Genomic DNA, 21,035 nt, shown 5'->3' with positions numbered 1-21,035 from the left:
TAATATTATTGTACAGGCAGGTGCTGGCTGGTCAGTTTGAGTCTCATCTGCATGCACTCATACACCAGTTATTGCAGCTAAACAATAAATAACAAACACCTGCCTTGTATTAGTTTGCCACATTTATTTCTCCACAAAAACTGACAAGTTTTTATTTTTGTGAACATATCCCCACTTGCATTAAAAAAACATGAGTGCTGGACTATTACTTTACACTTGCACCCACAACTTGCATCCATACGTACATGCATCCACACAACCTACATGCATGCAAAAACATCTCCATTCACATGTGCGCGCACACACACACATAGCAATGCTTATTTCACAATCGCATATCCACAAACATGTAATGAATTCAAACTTCATCAATAGATTAAAGAACACTATGAACAATGTTTTCTTGTGGTGTCACTACAACCATGTAAAAATCCATCCTAAAAGATTGGCATAGAGCCTTGCAATGACGTCCCAGTGTGGAGAAACCAAGGACCTCACCGCATATGGTCATCTTGAAAACCACACAACTGCTGAGTGCAGCAAGCCATATACCAGCGCACAGCAGACCTGCAAGAACCACCTCCAGCATGGCTAACACCTCAAACTGACTTGTCTAGCTTTGTCCACAACCATTTTCCTATCTTCAATGTTTTGCGTAAAAATGATATTAAGGCTGATTTTGTGATTGACAATTTTTGCCCTTTCTCTTTGAATCGCATGACAATTTGCAGTCCTGTGTCCCGCCTGCATGTCTTGTCTAGTACCAAAGCTAATCTAAAATATAAGTGTCATCACTTGTCTTGTTATCCACCTGCTACAGAAGTAATGTTATAATAACTTGCTTTTACGTGACAGACCTGTGGCAAATGCTACAAAGCCCTGGCTAATTAATGCAGAACAAAGTGTGACTTACATCAGGAAGATATTAAATGTATAACAGCCAAAAATAGATGATTGCTGGAATATTTAAGCGAAGAATCATTCAAGGAAGCCTCACTAACAAATACATTTTGCTTTGTATTAATGTCTTTATTTTCTCACCTCAACAAATAAGGAAACATAATCACATTACAAAGCCAGCACAGAAGTATACAACTACAAAAACACAGGCCCAGGAATAAGTCTCAGTTCCAGGTGCAACAGCAACCATTACTTCCCCACATCATGTACAAGTGTATCAAACAAAACTGCCACTGGCTGACTAACTAGATAAATCCTTGTTAAAATCCCCCATTTAGTGCAAAATAAATCTCTTCAACGAGAAGATAAAACGGCACTGGGGATTCCCAAGAAGAGAAAGCTGGAGTGTTCATTCAGCACGCCAGCAAGGTGAAACCCAAGGGCGCCAAGAGAAGGGAAAGGTCAACGGTGATCGGGTAGATGGTCCTTGCCATGGATCTCTGGCTGATAGGTCATCAGAACAATCATCACCCACAGATGAAGCAAGGCCTGCAGATAAGATGTTTGAGAATGTTTAGCCAAGATGCATCTCTCTAAAGCATGCACACCACCTCTCCTCCCAAAAAAGGACCATAAGAAATGTTCAGCAAAGTATGATGTTGATTGTTGAGAGTTACTTACCATATACACAATGACAAATACTCGCGCTATTGGGTATCGCCTCAGGAACACGCCCAGTCGAATGCTGCAAATAATGACAAACACTTTAGACAACCCTTCAATTATGAACTCCTGAATTTTTGTTCCTCGCAAGCTAATAATAATAATTATCATAATAACAGAGAGGTTACAAAGAAGATATCCCAGGTAAACTCTCTCTATATATCTACATGTAAGACGATAAACCTGTGGAGCTATCCACAATGAGCCATATGCTCAACACAGAGTTTATCTAGACACAATGCACTAAACATGTCAACAAAAGATGCCACGAGGAAAAGTGGCCGGCATAGGAAGTGGTCCACACAGATGTCTTAAAATGGAAACGTAGATTAATCTAGTACTTTATCCATCTTTGCAATGTTGTAAATGGTCTAACTATTCTTGAGATAGGTTTGCATAAGACCATAAGCTAACATTTTGATGCCCTGATTGGCTAGTTAAAGACCATGTGACTACCTTAAAAGACCACGTGCTCGCCGCAACCGCCATTTTTCCATCTGCTGACAAGAGCGGTCGACACAGAGCTTCAGCTCGCTTGGGGACCATCACCGTTTTTGCACTACAATCTTAGCCAAGGGAAAATGGCGCCACTGCCTCGAGGGAAATCTTGGGAAAGATAAAGGCTCCTTCTGAAAATCTTGATGCTAACACGGCATCAGCGGGCAAAAACTTTCCATGATGAACGCAGCGGCCAGGACCCAGCGCCTACGTGTTCGCGACCAGGCCGACTACCGCCTGTGTTAGGAGTTGGAGAGGAGTTGGGCGCTACAAGGTGTATGATGCTCAGTTTTAGGAGTTGGAGAGGAGTTGAGTGCTACAAGGTGTATGATGCTCAGTTTTAGGAGTTGGAGAGGAGTTGAGTGCTACAAGGTGTATGATGCTCAGTTTTAGGAGTTGGAGAGGAGTTGGGCGCTACAAGGTGTATGATGCTCAGTGTTAGGAGTTGGGCGCTACAAGGTGTATGATGCTCAGTGTTAGGAGTTGGAGAGGAGTTGGGCGCTACAAGGTGTATAATGCTCAGTGTAAGGTCCATGGATACACGCCAGAGAGACAACATGCCAGATAACTTGAGGCAGCCAGGATCAACAACGACCGCGCTCCCTATAGGCCGGCTCCATCCTGGGGTCAGCGAGAAGTGTGCTACTGGAGACAAAACAAAAACCAAAGCAGAAATCAAGCTGAGAGAGGGAACATCTATTGGCACGTTGAATGTACGCACATTATACCAGTGCGGCAAAGTTCAACAACTCACCCACGAGCTAAAATTATACCAGTGGGACTTGGGGAGGTCAGATGATAGGATTCGGGGAAACAACAACGGACGACGGCCACATCCTATGGTACAGTGGAGAGGACGCCAAACATGAGTACGGCGTGGGCTTCCACGTGCATAGAAGGTGGCTGGAGATGTCATCAGCTGTACACCCGTATCCAGCAGATTATCTCCATACGTGTCAGCTAAGCCCCACAATGTCGCCATTGTCCAAGTATACGCCCCAACCTCCACCCATGGAGACAACAAAGTGGAGGAGTTTTAACAACAACTACATAAGGTCATGAAGGCAGTCCCGAAAAAGGACATCCACTTTGTACTCAGTGACAGGAACGCTACGGTCACCACAGACGCCCACCAGCAATGGGCAGGAAAGGGGCGAATTGGCCTCGGCGAAACCAACGACAAGGGCATCGGACTGATCGAGATTGCGCAAAGCGAGTGTCTCATCTTAGCGAACACCTTACATCACCATAAGAAATCAAAGACGGCCAAGTAGTACTCACCAGACGGATTGATACATAATCTAATCGACTATATCCTGCTGCCGAGATGTTTCAAATCACAGATCAGCACAAGACCTCAGACATTGAAGACAGCAATGGTTATTTTCTCACAGAAAGCAAAACTGTACTCAACAGATGGACTGAGCACAAGACCTCTACAATTACCAGCTGAAGACATCCGCCAACATAACCAGGCCAGAGACAGTAAACCTGCAGACCTACCAGTCCTACAAGAAGAGGTCGAAAGAGCTGTACATAGTCTGAAGGAGGGGGGGGGATTGGTGTTTTACGCCGTGTCAGCAACTGAATATATCACGGCAAGGCAGCCAGCCCTGTAAACAGATGCCACGTGCAGAGAAAGTACAGCGTGCCCGAGACGAGAAATGAACTCTGGGCAGCCAACCTTCACTGTATTGGTGACAGGCGCTAACCGTTGCGCCACCGGACCGCTGCTGCATAGTCTGAAGGAAGGAAAGTCGCCAGGTGTTGGTAATGTTGATACTCAAGCAGCGTGGGAAAGAAACTACAAAGGCCCTGACTGTACTGTGCCAAAGAGTCTGGGAACGCAAGCAATGGCCCAAAGAATAAACACAGTTACTAATCACACCCACCCCCAAAAAAGAAACAGCAAACAGAACTACAAAACCATAACCTTATCAGCCATCCAAGAAAAGTCAAGCCGAATTTAATACAGAACCGCATCAGAACCACTGCAGAAGAGCTGTTAGTAGAAGAACCGGCTGGCTTCAGATCATGAGCAGATCTTCAACTGTCACATTCTCATAGAAAAGCATCTTCAGCATCAGCGGAACTTCTACCACAACTTCATCGACTTTACAACGGCATTGGACAGAGTATGGTACAAGGGGTTATGGCATGTGATGCGAAAATTCAACATCAAAGAAGACTTCGTTTAAGCCATCAAAGCCATACAGCAGTTCAATGAGTACAGTACTACTTGATAATCAAATAGAAACTTACTTTCGCACCACAGTCGGGGTACGTCAAGGATGTAACCTATCACCAGTGCGGTTTAATATGTTCTTGGAGAACATCATGCTCGAAGCTCTCCACGACCATCATACTTCATCTCAATTAGATGAAGAACGATCTACATCATACGCTTCGCAGACGACAGAGACCTGTTAAAGCAAAGTTATGGTCAATGACAGCGGCAAAGCAGAGATCTCTATGAACGGGGTACAGCTCCAAGAGGTCAGCAACTTCAAATACTTGGTGGCCACCCTCTCCAAGGACGGCAGCTCCTCGCCAGATATATACATCAGGATCGCGACGGCAACAGTGACAATGGCTGGACTGGATAGGATCTGGCATAGCCACAACATAAGGTTCACTACCAACTACAAGCTGTACAAATCCCTGGTAGCGCCCATCCTGCTCTACGGATGTGACATGTGGACTCTGCTCACCGACACGGAAAGGAGAATTCAGGCATCGGAGAACAAGTGTCTGATGGGGCTGCTCCAGACCTCGTAAAGAGAACATAGAACCAACAAAACAAGATGGCCACAGTCGTAGAACACCAGGAACATCTACTTTCAACAGTCAAGTAACTTAAGCTGCTCTGTTTTGGTCACGTGACCTGGCACGACACCCTGTCAAAGACTGTCCTTCAATACACCCTAGAAGGTAGTTGATGCCGCAGTGACCAGAGGAAGAACTGACTTGCGAACGTCAAAGATTGGACTGGTTGTCCAGAACACAACCTGCTTACTATCGCCCACAATAGACATGAGTAGCGGGCCCTGTCTCTCCATCTGATCCCCCAGCCACAGGTGCCAGTTAAGGGACGACTGACTGCATGATCAGTGATGTGTTTGTATTTCTGCTGAAGCTCTAAGTATGAAGTTCTGTATAAAAATCTTGAAAGCAGATTCAAAGTCAGTAAGAGCTTAAACATTAGTTCTGAAACCAAGAACAATAGATACAAAAGTTCAACCAAAAGAAAGAAAACAAGAAATTTCAAGTGGAGAGAAAAAGGAAAATAAAAGCTATGACAACATGAAAGAAAGGCATAATAAATAATATGAAAAAAATACATGAAAGACGCTGATAAATTTGGGTTAGGGAATGGTTTTAGTTTTTGCCAAAATGTCATGCAGCTCTGTGCCATAATTAAGCAAGTGAGAACAAATAAGACAGTAAGCGTGAGTAAGCCTCTGAGATATTTACATACATCAACATGAATGTAACAGGATTGTCACTTAATCTTTAACATATGCAATACAGACTAAAATAATCCAAAGCTCTGGATAATGTAACGGATATCTGTGCGATGGTGAGTGTCAGAGGATGAAAGCAACACAGAGTATCGGTCACTGACAAGCTGTCGGAGGAAAGGCAAGACACCTAACTTGTCAATGCTGTTAAGTATAAAAGGAAAGGTAAGGTACCTGAATTTGTCAATGGTGTTGACATAATGCTTCATTCTCCTGGTCACTTCTGTGTCTGCTGCTCCTTCACGCATGAATGTCGGCAACCGCTGTCGAACTGCATAATGTAAAGCACGCACACACACACAAGGATATACATCGAGTATACCTATCTTAAATATAAACAGCCATACTCATGATCCCTTATTTATACTAGAGAATAAACTAACAACAATAGTGACACCATCACATGCGTCTGCAATGTGAATTTAACACAGGAATAGGGTGGATCATGATACTTAGTTTAACACTGAATGAAATAAATCTACCAGATAAGCCATGCCAATAAGCAGTCAAAACAAAACCCACCCATGTGTGTGTGGACTGTGTACAAGTGTGTTTGTGTATGAAGAGTTGTGCTCTCTCGACTAACAGAATGTTATGTGACGGTCCTCTGCTTTTCTGTCTGGTACTGTGTGCACCTGTGTGTACCTATGTCTAGCGCTTTGATCCTGGCTGGTGCTGGACAAGGCGCTAAATGCCCATTATTATTTTTTTTATGACAGGGAAATGCTTCTGAAGAGTTCTGGCTCACCGTCATCATCATGGTCTGTGTTGACAGATGCAATGGTTGACCGCATCAGTGAATTCTCCACATCACGGTATTGTTGCTGCGGACAAAAAAATAATCCTCTCTTCTTATTCACAAAAAATAAAGAGAAATGATGTGATAAAAGCATTAATATTCTTTGAACAAGTGGACTTGACAGACATGCAGTATAAGTCGTTATTTCACCAAATGAAATGGCTGTAAAACCTGGTGTAAGCAAGAAACAGAAAATTCTCAGACTACACACACTGCTTCTGAAAAAAGAAAGATCAGAAACTTAAAAAAAAGAAAGGTCAACGTTCACAGCTTTTACAAATTAGCCCTTTTAACCCTGCCAAGAAGAAAACAAAGCTGCTGTATCACCTGGGTTTACAGGTTTTGTGTATCTAAAGCTTGTCTTCCTTACCCCAAGTCTCTCCAGCTGTAAAATCAGTGAGTTTTTTTCTGTGCTGAGGGCCTCCAGGATGGTCTGTTTCTGTATCAGGCTTTCTGTCAGAGCACGCACTCGGGACTCAAGCTCACTCTCTGATGTGGAACTGATACTTTTTGTTGTCAGCTGAGACCAGATAATACACATCAAATTTATTTCCTCTTCCTGTTTCAGAATATTTATCATCAATAAAGTATTTATTGAAAATGAAATCTACCTCAAATGAAACTATTCTGTATAGTGTATACAATAGGAAGAATTTATTTTGGCTTGAAAAGGGTGAATCTGGAAAGCACCGAAAGTGTGGTAATGGTGTGTAGTAGCACGAAATCCCTCTTCTTTCTTTTTTTTTTAAACAATAGTATTAGGGTTAGACCAATGCACCAGGCCATCAGCAGGCCTGATACTAAACAAGATGCCTAAAAATGTCTTGTGTCAAGTTACTTCACAAGAGACAACTTCAAACACAAACACACTTCACACCTGGTTCCTGAGCCTCTCAATCTCTGCCTCTCTATCTGAGATGCGGGTCTGGAAAGCCACCTTGTGTCGATGCAGCTCATCTATAGCATACTGCAGCTCCTGTAACGGCAACACTGCATTGTACATAGCACTACCTGAATCATCCTTTTATCAGCACTAACACAAGCACACAAAACTCTTGTCAAACTGGTTTTTATTTAGCTGTTTCAAGCAAGTGCTTCACTAGTATCAAGGTGAACCGTCACCATCCTATGACACACGCCATTATTCGACATCTCAATATTAAAAGACATGTAAACATTTGACACTGTCATAATAAGATCTACGTGTAAACCTATATGTAAACGTTAAACACACTAACCTGCTTTTGACTCAAAAGCTCCTGCTCCACATCCTGCCGTCTGTGTTTCTCCTCAGCCAGGCTGGTCTCTAGCGATCGGATTGTGTCTTGCGCTGTATCACTCTCTTGCTGAAGCTGCACCTCCAGATCCTAAGGATTGAGCAAAATATGCTCTCACTAGATTACAGGGAACATAAGCTCAGTGAGAATTACAGGGGACACAAGCTCTCTGTGGATTACAGGGAACATAAGATGTCTGTGGATGACAGGGTAACACATGCCATAGGCCTTTTTGTGGTGTTCTGTGCTGGTGCTACTAAAAGGTTATGGAGGGGATAAGAAGCAAACAAGACAATTTTTCTCAGGTTAAATAACAGCCCCTGACTTATGGAAAATAACTTTTAAAAAAAACTTCAAGAATAGTGGTCCAACTAGGAGTCATGTTACTCAATTATCAGTCTTCTGTCCACTGTATTCTTCTCCACCATGTAGCAGAAAATAAGCCACAGATCTTTACCTATCAAATCATTTCTCCAGTTCCTCTTACCTGGATCTCCATCCGAAGGTGATCTAGCGTCATCTTGGACTGCTGCAACTCCTCGCGCATCATGTCCCGCTCCTGCTTCATTGAGTCATACTCAAGACTTGAAACTCCCTCTGTGATGCCAGATACTCCAGAGCCCTCACGTAGACTTGCAATAAGTCGTTCTTTTGACTGTGACACAAAATGGCTTCCTCCCATTATTGCATTGATATATTGCACTCATAACATGTATTTAAAACATCCACAACCAAATCACCCAAACACAGTGGCCAGCCCAATAACAACCTAAAATCTCCCACCTGCAGTATACGAGAGGCCTTCTCTTTATATTCAGCCATCTCCAGCCGTGTGGCGTCCAGCGTGGCTTTGACTGTCTTTAACTGACTGTAGGCCTCTGATGCTTTGCCTGAAACACAAGGAGACACAGTGTTACTTGGTACCCGCACATGAAAGACTTGCACCTGACATTGTATAACACCTTCCATAAACATTACTCCTGACAACCTTTCCCATAATGCTAGTCCTTTTTCCCACCTTTCTTTTTGCAATATCATGTTACTCTCAGCTCTTGTTGTTGTTATTTGGTTCCTCTTTGTGTTTTCTGTATTTGATTTTATTCTTCGTTTAGTACGGATGTTTATTCTTTTATAGCTCATATGCTATTTGTTTATTTTCCTGTCCGTCGTATGTTGTCCATGTTTTGTTCTTGTTCTTAAGCGCTAAGAGCATGGTCCTTAGGAGTGTGAGTATGTGCTTTACACATTTTACATGCATTATTATTATCACAGTGTACCAGCCTGTGACACTTCTCTTTGACATCAAATAACATTACTCATACACTTTCACAATGACCTGACGGCGCATAATCTCCCTGCCTTACTTTAGAGCCTGTTTCAATGTGCTAGCATTTTATCCTTGCACTGGCAGATTGCCTCACCTTGCTATAGCACCTCACAAAGCACATGATACTGAAAAGTTTTGCATCCTGACTGTTGAGACTGCTGAACATATTTCCAAGTTCTGTGAAGGAAATCTGATATAAATTTACCAGATCTCTATTTAAAAGTATCAGAGGCTTTTAGCTGTATTCTAGGATACTACCTCTGATGCTGAGTTTGGTTAAACTGATACGTGGAGAGTGATGTCCCTTCAATTAACTGGATAGAGGGTGAACGCTCTCCCTCACTTTCATATTTGCCCGTTGATCTGCATGAAGTTTTCATCAGTTTATCTGTTATATTTGCTGCATTCCTGTGTGGATTCTATGTCTGCACCCCTTTTGTTCTTTTTCTGGGTCATATTATTTCTACTGCCACATTTGCGCCATCTTGCCATTACTTAGATTTTAGATGTACACATAGGCAGTGTCGACTTCAAGCTGTGATTACCTCCCTGCAGCTGCTTCAGAAAGTTTTGATGTCGATCTGTCACAGCAAGCTTTTCATGCAGTATAGACAAGTCTGCAATGACTGACATCGGGCATCTCCAGGAAGTTCAGCTTACAATGACCATTAGCATGTTGTTCTCACAAGTGTTATGTTAATGGAATGATATTTTGTATCTGCGAAAGTTGGGCCAATGCACTGAAGATTGCGAGATGAGCTTCCCTACAAATGTCATAATAACTTTCAGATATTTTTGGATGCAGAACTTTACTGACTTATCAAAGATTCTGTATAATGGCAAGGCTGCATTCACCGCATCTGTTCAGAGTGTTTAACCATCCATTGTCTTCCTTTTATTATTACTGGTCAGCGCAGAAGCAGAGAGTGCAACCAATCTTGGCCATAATGCTCCATGTGACAAGTGAGTATTTTTTAATTCCTTACTTTTTTATTCCTAGCTCAGAGACATCACAGTCCTCTCAAAGCAAAGCTGACCATTCAACTTACTCCACAAGACTGGATCTTATGTATGAACATTGAAAGCTCAGCTGCTTATATGCAGTTGTTTTCTTAGCTTTATTTGCACACAGCTAATTTAAAACAATATTGCACTAAAACAATGTAAAGCAATTTCTAATGAGAGACTGCAATAATGATAATGTCATTCCTGATATCACTGACTGTCATGACATGGCAAACTGCAAAAGCTAGAACACAGTAGCAGTGATATCTACAGCACAATGACACTGATTCTCCATGACAGACTTCTGCAAAAAGGGTACTCAGGACATTAAATACTCCTCACATCAATGATTTGAGATCAGAAATTTCTTATTTAACCTGTAGATACAAAGTTAACAACTGCTTGACTGAAAGGATAAAAAGCCGAATGTGTGATCTACCTTTTTCTTCTGCAAGTTTTTTTTCTGCTGATGTCAGAGCATCAGCTAGTGCCATCTGTTCCTGCTCCAGGCGGCCCTGTCGTTCACTAGTTTCTTGCTGCAAGAGAGATAAGTTATGACTTGCCCTGCTTTCACATTAAAGTGGGTTGAACAGACATTTTCTACAGTACATGTTATGTTTGAGAATTAGTAAACTATTCCCCAGCAAAAATCACTTTCTGAAATTATCAAGACTTGTCAACTCTGCCTAACGTACAGTCATCCACCTTGTTTATTTGGCCAAAACTACATTCCTTTGTGCTCACTTCAGCACTTGTTCATCTAGTCGGAGCATGTTCAGAACCTGCAACCAGCCACAAAAACAGGCCACAACTGCCCAAAGTCATTGCACCTGCTTTACTGCCTGAAGCCTTCAGCGAGTTTTTTGTCCATAAGATTCTTGACATCCAGCTAAACTTGATCAACTGCCTGTGCACCCTTCAGCTCTTGCTAACCACGTTGACGATCTGGCAAGACCAATGTCCTCCTTTTCTTCCTTTCAGCTAATCTTGGAAAGTGAGCTTGGGACCATCATACTCCAGTCAAAACCCACAACTTGTCCACCTGACCCAGTTCCCAACCTACTACTGGTTAACTATCTCCCTCCCCTCACAAAAATAGTAAATGATAGCTTGTCCTCTAGCAACTTCCCATCTACATTCAAAGCAGCCTTAGCAAAACAGCTGTTAAAAATCCCTATCCTTGACATCAACGAGTTAAACAATTATCACCCAGTCTCAAACTTGCCATTCCTTTCCAAAATCCTTTAGAAAGTAGGTATCAAGCAACTTCTATCTTAACTTTGAAAATTTAATTTCTCCATCATAGTCTGCTTATTGCCCTGTTCATAGCACTGAGACTGCCCTGCTTAAGGTGACAAACGACATTTTGTCTACTCTGCAAAACGGTGACATCTCATTTCTCACCATGTTAGACCTGTCTACTACCTTTGATACTATAGACCACACTACTCTCATTCATAGACTCAGTACTCTCTGTGGCATCTCAGGCTCCTCACTCAGCTGGTTTCAGTCATATCTCTCAAACAGGACTCAGTTATAGTGGATGGCAACATGTCTCCACCAGTCTCTATTCACTCAAGAGTCCCCCATCCTCTTCATCGTGTACATGAAGCTACTTACTACTCTAATTCAATCTCACTCTATATCTGATCAATCCTTTGTTGACAACTCTCAGCTGTATACCAGCTGTTCTCCTCAGGCACACACTGCTATTGAGAGAATCCAAGAATTATTTCTAGTATTAGACTATGGATGGCTCACAAAAAGTTAAAACTAAACAAAAAAAAGTTTTCAAAGAGGAAAGCCAGAGTGTACCCTTCACTGCCTGTCTCTCTTCTGGCAGGCAATGCCGATGTTGTTTTAACATGTGACTTACGCTACATAATGTCTGCTGACATGTCTCTTGATAAGCATGTTTCTCACATCTGACATTCTGCATACTATGAGCTATAATACTATCAGTTCCATTCGCCATGCTCTGGACCATCTCAACCACCAACATTCTCATCTGCTCATTTGTTCTGTCTAAACTAGACTACTGCAACTCTTCTTGCTGGCTGTCACAGGACCTCACTGATAAGCTTCAGAAAGTCCAGAAACTCAGTGCTCGTCTCATTTTCCAAACTCACAAATGTGAACATGTCACACCACTTCTTCACTCTCTTCATTGGCCACCAGTTAAAGCTACAATAGACTACAAGGTCTCGAGTCTATGCTATGGATTCTTTGAAGGGTCTTCCCCCTCCCCCACTATTTTGCTGAAATCTTGTCTGTCCACACCCCTGGCCAAAACCTTTACACATCAGACTTGCACATTCTATCTTCCCTTCCACAAAGACAGACACATATGGACAACGGACGTCCTCTCTGTGTGCTGCTAAGCAGCAGAATTTTCTTCCCCATCACATTCGCCACTCGGACTACAAGGCTACATTTAAATGCTCTATGAAAACACATCTGTTCAGAAAGTATTATCCCTGAACTTCTCAAATCCTTAACTCCCTTGTAATACTGTCTGTCATGTAAACCATTAAGTACAGCTCCAACTGTTTACTACCTTACTACTGTTACTTCCTTACTACCTTCATTTATTGCTGTATGTTCTGCACATGTGCATATCTCACCATCCACTATCTGTTCATTTATCACTGCTGGTCTGCACAGTGAGTGCGATCTATCTTGGTCATGGTGCTGAGCTTTATAAATAGCCATTATTATTATTGTCAAAGATAAGCAGAAAATATACAGAGGAAAGCACTAACCTGGTATTTTTTATGGGTTTGCTGCTCACGAGTTCGAGCATTTTCCATTTCCAACAATTTGTGCCGCATTGTATCCAATGTTTGGCTGTGCATCCCACTAACACTGGACTGGTCCTTCAATATTCTACAAACAATTATACCACTGACACTAGAATGGCTGTTCAATGTTCTACACATAATAATGCCATTGACTTTCAATTAACATTCAATCCTCATTTTAATGATCATGAGGTCAGAAAGGTCATGAACATTCCTCAACCTTTCTCTATCCCCCAACCTCATCCACTCCACCCACCCACTCTACTCATCCATCCCCCTCATCCATGCTGCTCATTTGCAGCACTCACACATCACAAAACCCTTGTCCACCCACTACATGCCCCATCAAACACTTTTTCACCCATTACATGCACCCATTAAAACCACTTCCACACACAGTGCCAGTAATCATTTCTGTCTCTTTTTTCTCCAACTATACCACCCATCCACCTGAATGATGAGACCTGTCAAACACCATACATCATCAAATGACCGCTGCCATCCACTAACCACACATGACCATATGGCCAATACCTGTCCCTCTCTGTCTGCAAGTTCTCAGTTTCTCGCTTGTGCTCTGTAATGACTCTGTCTGATTCTTCAAGTCTCACTCTCAGCACTGCCAGCTGTGAGTCCTTGGCTCTCAATGCCTCTTGCAAGTCTGTTTCCCTTGCCTGAAGCTCTCGTACCAACTGATCATGCAGAGATGCTGAATTCATATACTCTGCCATCTTTTCTTTGGTTTTAACCAGTTCTATGGTGGACAAGACAAAAGTCACAAAGAAAGAAGCAAGCATAGGTGGTCACACATTATTACAGTCTAAAAATAAATATGGTCATTGAATGACATATAGATAACAATGTACATGTATCCACCACATAAATGCTCAGTCATATAATAATCTTTTACTATGAGTGGAACCAACTTCCAACAATTTTTTTCCCCCAACAGTTACAACATCTTTCCCTTTAGAAAAAAATGCAAATCCATGACACCACAAAAGGATACATCTAAATTCCAGTTAGTATAAAAATTATACTTTCATCACAGGGACTTCTATTTTGTTTGTGCTTAGGTAATTTTTTCCAAATGTGTGCACCTACCTGTTGTGGCACTTTCAGAGAACTTCAGGTTTTTACAAATATTTCTGAACCATGTTAAAATTTCTCTTGGCCAAAAGTTGTATGTCTACTTTTGTAGACTGTACTTTTGACCATCTTATTTCTGACTACATATATGTAGCACCTTACAGTGCTTATCTAAGAGTAAGACCAGCTGGACAGAACAGAGGTCTTCAATTGTCTTCTTTGGGACTTTGATCCTTAGATATTAATTATATCCCATATCTTTATGATGCAATGTTGACTAGCCATTTTAGACATGCTTGTGATCAAATGCTTTGCTCACTGGAAGATACACAATAACATGCCTAAGACATGATGCTCGGAAATAAGCCTACATTTATTACATTTATCTGACTTTAAAGACCAACCTGAATGGTTTGTACTGTTTCAGATATTAGTAGATATAGGTGATGATAAAATAACCTGTAAATTTCAGCCTCCAAAACCAATCCGTTAATTAATTAGCAGTTACGATTCACACCTGCAATCAACGAGTGCCGCTAACAGTGTACTATGTCATGTTGGTACACCATTCGCAATATTGCCAGCAGTCAACACCAATCAGAGAGAGAGAGAATGAGCAACTGTTCCGATTATTTGGATGCTGACAATCTGCATTTCTCGTGGGTCTGAAAAACTGCTACTTTAGCACGAGAAATGCAGACTTTCAAATCATCAATAAATGGACGACACCATGGCAACATAAACAAAGTATGACATAACATGATATGGAACTTTGCAAGAGAATCACTAATCCAGCCTAACTCAACACTGGCTAAATAAACAGCACTAACTACCCAGTGTACACAGCCTGGTCTCAACAATTAAGTGATTCTGAACACACATCATCTATACTATATGGACATTTATCAACAGAAGTATCAACCTGTTTGTGAATCTTTTGCTCGTTGTATCACAGACGCCATTTCTTGATTAAGGGAGGCAATTTCATTGCGAAGCAGTCTATTTTCCAGCTCAAGGGAGGAGAGACGTGTGTCACTACTCTCGTGAATGTCTGCTTCATGGCCATTGTCGTCACTGGCAACTGGACTTTCTTGCATGGCATCAGCTAGTGCCTCAAGATCTGCAGAGGCATTAGAATTGGTGGGGCTCTCTCGCTGACAGTCAGCTGCACTTCTACATCTGACAACAATTGAAAACTTCTCTATCAGAAAAAAAGGTTTAATCAAAACTTGAATTACACCTAACACTAATAGTAGCATTAAGAAAAGTTAAGATTGCTAACCAGTCTCCTCTCACTCTATCTCCTACTCCCCTCCCAAAGAAAATCCTCCTGTTATTTTTGTAATCATGAAAAAAAAAATCCTCTTGTTTATCATCGCTAGAATTTGTTATAAAATCATCTGTTTAGTGACATTTTGCACTTATTTTATAAATAATTTGCCTCCCTTACAGTAACTTGCTACAAAACTATCATCATCAAAGGCATGCACCTACCTGTTGTGGAATTTTCAGAGAACTTCAGGTTTTCTAGGTTTCCTGTAGCATTACTGCCTACATCAGAGGAGACTTCTGGGGCCTTTGCTGCTCCTCCACGAAGTGATGATGTACTTGACTGGCGAGAATGCTGCCTGCTGCTCACTGGTGTTCCAAGCTTCTTCCTTTCTTCTGCTGGTGATTTGCTGTTGAGGAAGTTGAACAGCGCCTCATCTGAATCTGATTTCTTGGGGTTAACAGGTTTATTTGTAGTTATGCTGCTCTGGTGACCTCCTTTGGGAGCTACAACCCCACCAGATTTTCCCAGTCCCTTAGTAGGCCTGTCAGCCTGTGCTTGAAGCTCCACGAGCCGTGATGGTACACTTTGTGATGGAGGCAACTGGCCTCTAGCATCACGACTGATGAAAAGCTGCTCTTTGCTGGTCTGAGGCTGTGACACAGACACTGGACTGCCTCCAGTCTCATGTTCTACATGAAATGCCTCTGCTGCCGACCGGTCAAGTTTGTTAAGGAAGTCTTCAGCTTTACCTGTAACTGCTGACAGCCAAGACATTGTGCTTGCTGCCAGAAACACCAGCTGAAAATCAAGGATTTTCAATGAGAAACAAATCATCATTGGTACTCCTTACCACAAAAAATAAATAAATAAAAATCCTAGATAAACTTCATGTACTGGTAAAGGCTCTCTGACATCAGTGTGTGTAATACTTCAAACTTTTCTCTCTACCTTTGCTTATTCTATAGCGACTTTAAAAAAGTAATCCGTCAATGATAACTTTGAAAAAACACGTCTTGTATGTAAAAAGTGATAGTGTTGGTTGTCACAAAAGACTAAATGATTTATAAATGTCCCTAAATTACTGAAGGACCATATTATTAGATAAATTTGACAGAACTCATTTAAGTCTGGTCTTTCCTTCTTCTGCTTCTTACCGATCCAGAAAAATTGTTGAACGCACACACTGTAAGTTCTGTTGCGACTTAATCCCCCAGACACGTTAACTAATCAATTCTAACTAATCAAAAGATGTACCTCAGGTCAGAGTTGTGAAGATTCCCACATCAAGGAAACAAACATCAACTCCACCAAAACAACTTGACGTGGATTCACTCACTGCGCATGTCCGTCAACACCACCGTCGCTTCCTTCCGGTCTCAAGTCAACATCGCGCACGTGGGCGTGTACACTTGAACACACAACATGAAGACTGTTGCTTTGATAAGGCAAGACAATACACATTATATACACTACTGGTATTGCTGCTGGATTACCCTCAAGGCTTTCCGACTGAAAGTGTCTTAATTATGTCGTTGAATGCGTGAAGGGGAGGGACGCAACTATGCAAGACGCAGTTGTGTAGGTGTAAAACACTTTTATTCGTAGTCCTGGGCAGTTAATGTGACTTGTTTGTAGTTATGCTGCTCTGGTGACCTCCTTTGGGAGCTACAACCCCACCAGATTTTCCCAGTCCCTTATCAAATCTTAATTATGTCGTTGAATGCGTGAAGGGGATGGACGCAACTATGCAAGACGCAGTTGTTTAGGTGTAAAACACTTTCATTCGAGGCTGTTAATGTGACTCGCTAGACTGAGTTAGCAAATGAAGCCTAAGAAGGCTAAAACTACAGTCAGTATATTAAATTTCATCTATGACCTGAACACTTAGCGGAAGTCATTAGCATGCGTTCTTGCTGACCGACACAATACCAGCGTTTCCTTGCTTGAGAGAGAGAGAGCTGAACTGTTCATTTGCTGTGTCAGCAACCCTTTAAAGAAGGGTGATATGAGTGAAATACAGTTTCGTCATCAGTGATCATGATCAAAACTTGGAATATCCTTTGGCTTAATGATTAGCGCCTGTCACCAAATGCAGTAAAGTTTGGCTGTCCTGGGTTTCGATCTTGTCTCGGGCACCTAGCTGTTCTTTCTCTGTGTGGCATCTGTTTACAGGGCTGACTGCCTTGCTGGGATCCTTGGTTGCTGGCTCAGCGTAAAACACCAATTTTCCCCCAATTACAAGACAGAATAAGATGAATATAAACATTCATATCATTTCCACCACTTATATATGCTCTCACTAGAGAGAGAAAGAATTAGCAAGACTGTTGATATGGATAGAAGTGGTACCTATTCTGGGGTTCTGGGCTGGCTTGACCAACTGTTTTTATGGTGATTGAAATGGTCACAAATTTGTTAAAAAGGAATGAGCCATTGGCCGTGGGCACATATTTCTATAGAAAAGGAGCTACAAATGGCTGTGCACTCAAACCAAAGTACAAGAAAACTAAATGATCTCCCACCATTATTTCAGAGAAAAGGCTTTTGTTTACAGTCACAGTTTTGACCACTGCATGTTAGTATAAAAACCCCACCACTGCTATAATCAGGGAGAAATCTGGTTGATCAGGTTGCTTTAATCTGTTGTCTGGATGTTTTCATCGATCAGGTCACTTTTGTCTGCTTTTCAAATACAGGCTTACATATAATGTCCACTAACAGCTTACATGGATTTTACAGGCAGTCCTGCTGTTACTTTATCTTTTATGCCTATTAAAAACAGGCCCTTTTATGTTGTTTCTAAAGTTATTTGTTACTAAACATAACTTTCCATACAAGTATATTAGTCTGAATGTTGTTTCTGATCACCCAGCATTAATTAACTTCCAGAGGGGCATCAGTTTCATTAATGCAGTAAATCAAACAGTGATATCTGTCAGATAAATAACTATGATATGTGTCAGATATAGTAACTATGAAAACACAACTATTAATTTCCTGAACTGTTGTATTTGTACAGTGGTGGTAAGGACAGTTGTTTCAACATGATGAAATGTGTAGCAGAGGGTCACCAGATTGTTGCCCTTGCCAACCTAAAACCACTTGACCAAGGTGAGTCCTGATCTCACTTAAACCTTCAAGCCATTGTTTAAGTGGTTCCCACCATTGTAAACTGCTAGGGTCTGGTTAGCGATTTTGAAAAACCAAGTTTTACCCATGTCAACCAGGCACTAGCCTAATCACTGTTTTACCAGTGTGTCTTAGCATTCGGATTCAAACTTATTTACTTTCAGCCAGATTACATTTGCTGAGGTGTGACAGATGTTTTTTTCAAAAATTGGCATGTATATTATAAAATTCTGCAGTTCAGCACTTTATCAGCTTTGACAAGGGCTCACAATGCAGGAAGATGAAAAGTATGCAGTTTCTTGATCATGAGATTCTCTTCACAGATGAACTTGACAGTTACATGTACCAGACTGTTGGACACCAAGCCATTGATCTTTATGCTGAAGCCATGGGTTTACCACTCTTCCGACAAACCATCAAAGGGACAGCCCTGGGCATTGGTCGAGATTATCTACCCCAGGAAGCAGATGAAGTTGAGGATCTTTATGAACTGCTGCAAAGGGTGAAGGTTAGAATGTTTTTTCCAAGAGTGAAAGCTTTATCTAATCAAAGGCCACTTTTAACCTTTACAGCACAATGAGTCTTGATCATGACTTTGTTGGGGAAGCACAGGGAAGGTGATTTTCATTGCTTTTATTGCAAAGTCAAGTTTTCTCCTTTCCAAAAATGTATGTGTTTCTTTGTATAATGTTTACCTAAAAGCAACAATAATAAAAAAAACAAACTGACCCACTGTCATCTTCACAATCTTCAGTTATTAGCCAGTCTTTGTAATACTCTTATGTTGTTCTCAGAGGGTCAAAAAAGCGTTAATGAGAGGTAAGTAACAGCTCGCAAAAATGGGGTAGTCACGTTTTATTTTGTGATGAGAAAAGGGTAGATGATGATGAGGGAAGAAATGGATGATCTAAATAACTCATTTCTAAACATAAAGTGTAGACCATGGTTTGTTTTGAGCATGTATGTTGATTATATTTATGTATGCTGATTATACATGCATATTCTGAAGGTTTTCAGTATTTCAGAATGAATTGGAGATCGAGGCTGTAGCAGTTGGGGCCATTCTGTCAGACTATCAGAGAGTTCGTGTAGAGAACGTGTAAGTACTGGACATCCTCTGCCTCTTTTCTTGTACCAGGAGAATTTTAAAGTTTGACATTTAAAGGACAACACAAGTCCTCTGTGAAAATCGCTGGAAATAGAGCGTAAAGTATCACAAAAACATGCTCTCTGAAAACATATCTCTTCACAAAGTACTATCCCTAAATTACTGTTATTAACTCCCTTGTAATACTGTCATACTAACCATCATGTAGTGATGTTTATAGTATCTACATCCCTTCAAACCTTCATCCATTGCTTTATTCTACTCTTGTACCTCATCTTTATGTTGTTTTAGTGTGTCTATAGTACCTCACTGTCTACTAGCTGTTATCTTTCGTTTATCATTATTGGCCTGTGCAGAGTGCAATCTTGGTTGTGATACTTTGCATTATAAGTTCCCATTATTAGTATCATTATTGTGGTATTTTGTGACAAAGAGGCATGAGAGATTTTATATTAATATTTTTCTTTTAAGCATACCTGGGTTTGTTGGAAAAACAGGAAGTAATGAAAAGAAGTATTTCTAAAAATAGCATAATCTGCATGAGCTGAATTTGAAGAGAAAAGATGTAATCTTTGGTAAAAGAAAACTGACCATGACATAGTGTGCTGTCACTGAATGTTCTTTTCTACACTCAGATGGAGTTTGTACTCATTTAGGAAATCCTAAAGATAATGGCTACAAATGCCAGTGGATTAACTTTGTTCAGAGATCTGTATATCTATATTTATCTATAGATAAATATCTATATCTGTATATCTATATACAGATCTCTGCTTTGTTAAAACGTGCCGAACGAACTTTGTTCCCACACCACACTCATGAATTTGCCCAAAACATATTCAAATCAATCAATTGTTATCCAAGCACACTATACAAGCAAGTTTTGGACTTTCAGTAAAATGAAGAGATCTTCCTACAGCAGTGCCAATGATACAAAAGCACAAAGTGTTAAAACCTATTGAGTCCTTTAAAATTTAAATGGGTATTAAAAATACATCTTTTCAGTGAGTACATCTGCTACTAGCTTCTTCGTCCTCCCCCCCCCTCCCCAAACACCACCCCTTTTATATATCTGTCCTGTCCTTTGTTAATTACTTTTCGTCATTATAAAAGGTGTCTCAGACTTGGCATAACACCACTGGCCTACTTATGGCGGTGTCAGCAGGCACCATTGCTGCAGGAGATGGTGGATTGTGGGGTGGAGGCCATTATCATCAAGGTGGCAGCTCTAGGTAAGGCTTCTGTTGGTATACTGGCTTCACCAGGCAATAGTATTGTGTGGATTTGAAACATATTTGATTATTACTGATTTACATATGTCATGCTCAACAAGTGTTCTGACAAGTGGTTTAGCATGTTGAGAAAGTTTAAGGCAATCTTCAGATGTTGGTTTCTGATATTTCTGACATAAATATTTTTCAGGCTTGAACCCAGATCATCTTGGTCTGACTCTGAGGGAGATTTTACCTCATATGCAGCACATGGTAAGTGGGTCAATATTTTCTGAGGATTTTCCAGATGGCAGGTGAGGAAGAAGTATTTCTTGGTAAATTTTTAGACAATTATTATAATCTTCAGACATCAT

General features: G+C 41.1%; 2 protein-coding genes across 4 annotated transcripts in view; one reads left to right on the top strand and one right to left on the bottom strand.

Moving 5' to 3' along the window:
• Positions 1-104: 104 nt before the first annotated feature.
• LOC112571355 (golgin subfamily A member 5-like) lies at positions 105-16,576 on the bottom strand. The gene is made up of 15 exons (XM_025250308.1): positions 16,468-16,576; positions 15,435-16,011; positions 14,863-15,119; positions 13,386-13,605; positions 12,813-12,936; positions 10,490-10,586; positions 8,502-8,608; positions 8,206-8,373; positions 7,680-7,808; positions 7,319-7,417; positions 6,812-6,961; positions 6,391-6,466; positions 5,817-5,913; positions 1,582-1,645; positions 105-1,449 (listed from the first exon to the last, which is right to left on the bottom strand). Exons 3-15 carry the CDS (start codon positions 15,035-15,037, stop codon positions 1,363-1,365), a joined length of 1,593 nt encoding a protein of 530 aa, XP_025106093.1. The 5' UTR covers positions 15,038-15,119; positions 15,435-16,011; positions 16,468-16,576; the 3' UTR covers positions 105-1,362.
• The window catches only part of LOC112571353 (diphthine--ammonia ligase-like), a 13,930-nt gene continuing 9,436 nt past the window's right edge, over positions 16,542-21,035 (top strand). For 2 of the 3 annotated variants that reach the window (XM_025250306.1, XM_025250305.1), the window contains exons 1-6: positions 16,542-16,658; positions 18,233-18,324; positions 18,666-18,850; positions 19,368-19,441; positions 20,564-20,682; positions 20,873-20,934. In XM_025250306.1, the coding sequence (XP_025106091.1) occupies positions 16,636-16,658; positions 18,233-18,324; positions 18,666-18,850; positions 19,368-19,441; positions 20,564-20,682; positions 20,873-20,934 (555 nt within the window). In that variant the 5' untranslated portion in view covers positions 16,542-16,635. The remainder of the gene's footprint in view (positions 16,659-18,232; positions 18,325-18,665; positions 18,851-19,367; positions 19,442-20,563; positions 20,683-20,872; positions 20,935-21,035) is intronic. The other variant, XM_025250307.1, reaches the window with a different exon arrangement.

This window comes from Pomacea canaliculata, linkage group LG8, assembly GCF_003073045.1.
Source record: "Pomacea canaliculata isolate SZHN2017 linkage group LG8, ASM307304v1, whole genome shotgun sequence".
Lineage (NCBI taxonomy): Eukaryota > Metazoa > Mollusca > Gastropoda > Architaenioglossa > Ampullariidae > Pomacea > Pomacea canaliculata.
This window is presented reverse-complemented; position numbering and strand designations above follow the sequence as displayed.

What these genes read in the sequence shown, in the direction of transcription:
- LOC112571355 (XM_025250308.1), bottom strand. Translation starts at nt 15,037, where the DNA reads ATGCAAGAAAGTCCAGTTGCCAGTGACGACAATGGCCATGAAGCAGAC. An exon ending in AGCTTTTGAGTCAAAAGCAG is followed by an intron (nt 7,418 to 7,679) that starts GTTAGTGTGTTT and finishes TTGCCGTTACAG; the next exon opens with GAGCTGCAGTATGCTATAGA. An exon ending in AACACCATTGACAAATTCAG is followed by an intron (nt 1,646 to 5,816) that starts GTACCTTACCTT and finishes CATTATTTGCAG; the next exon opens with CATTCGACTGGGCGTGTTCC.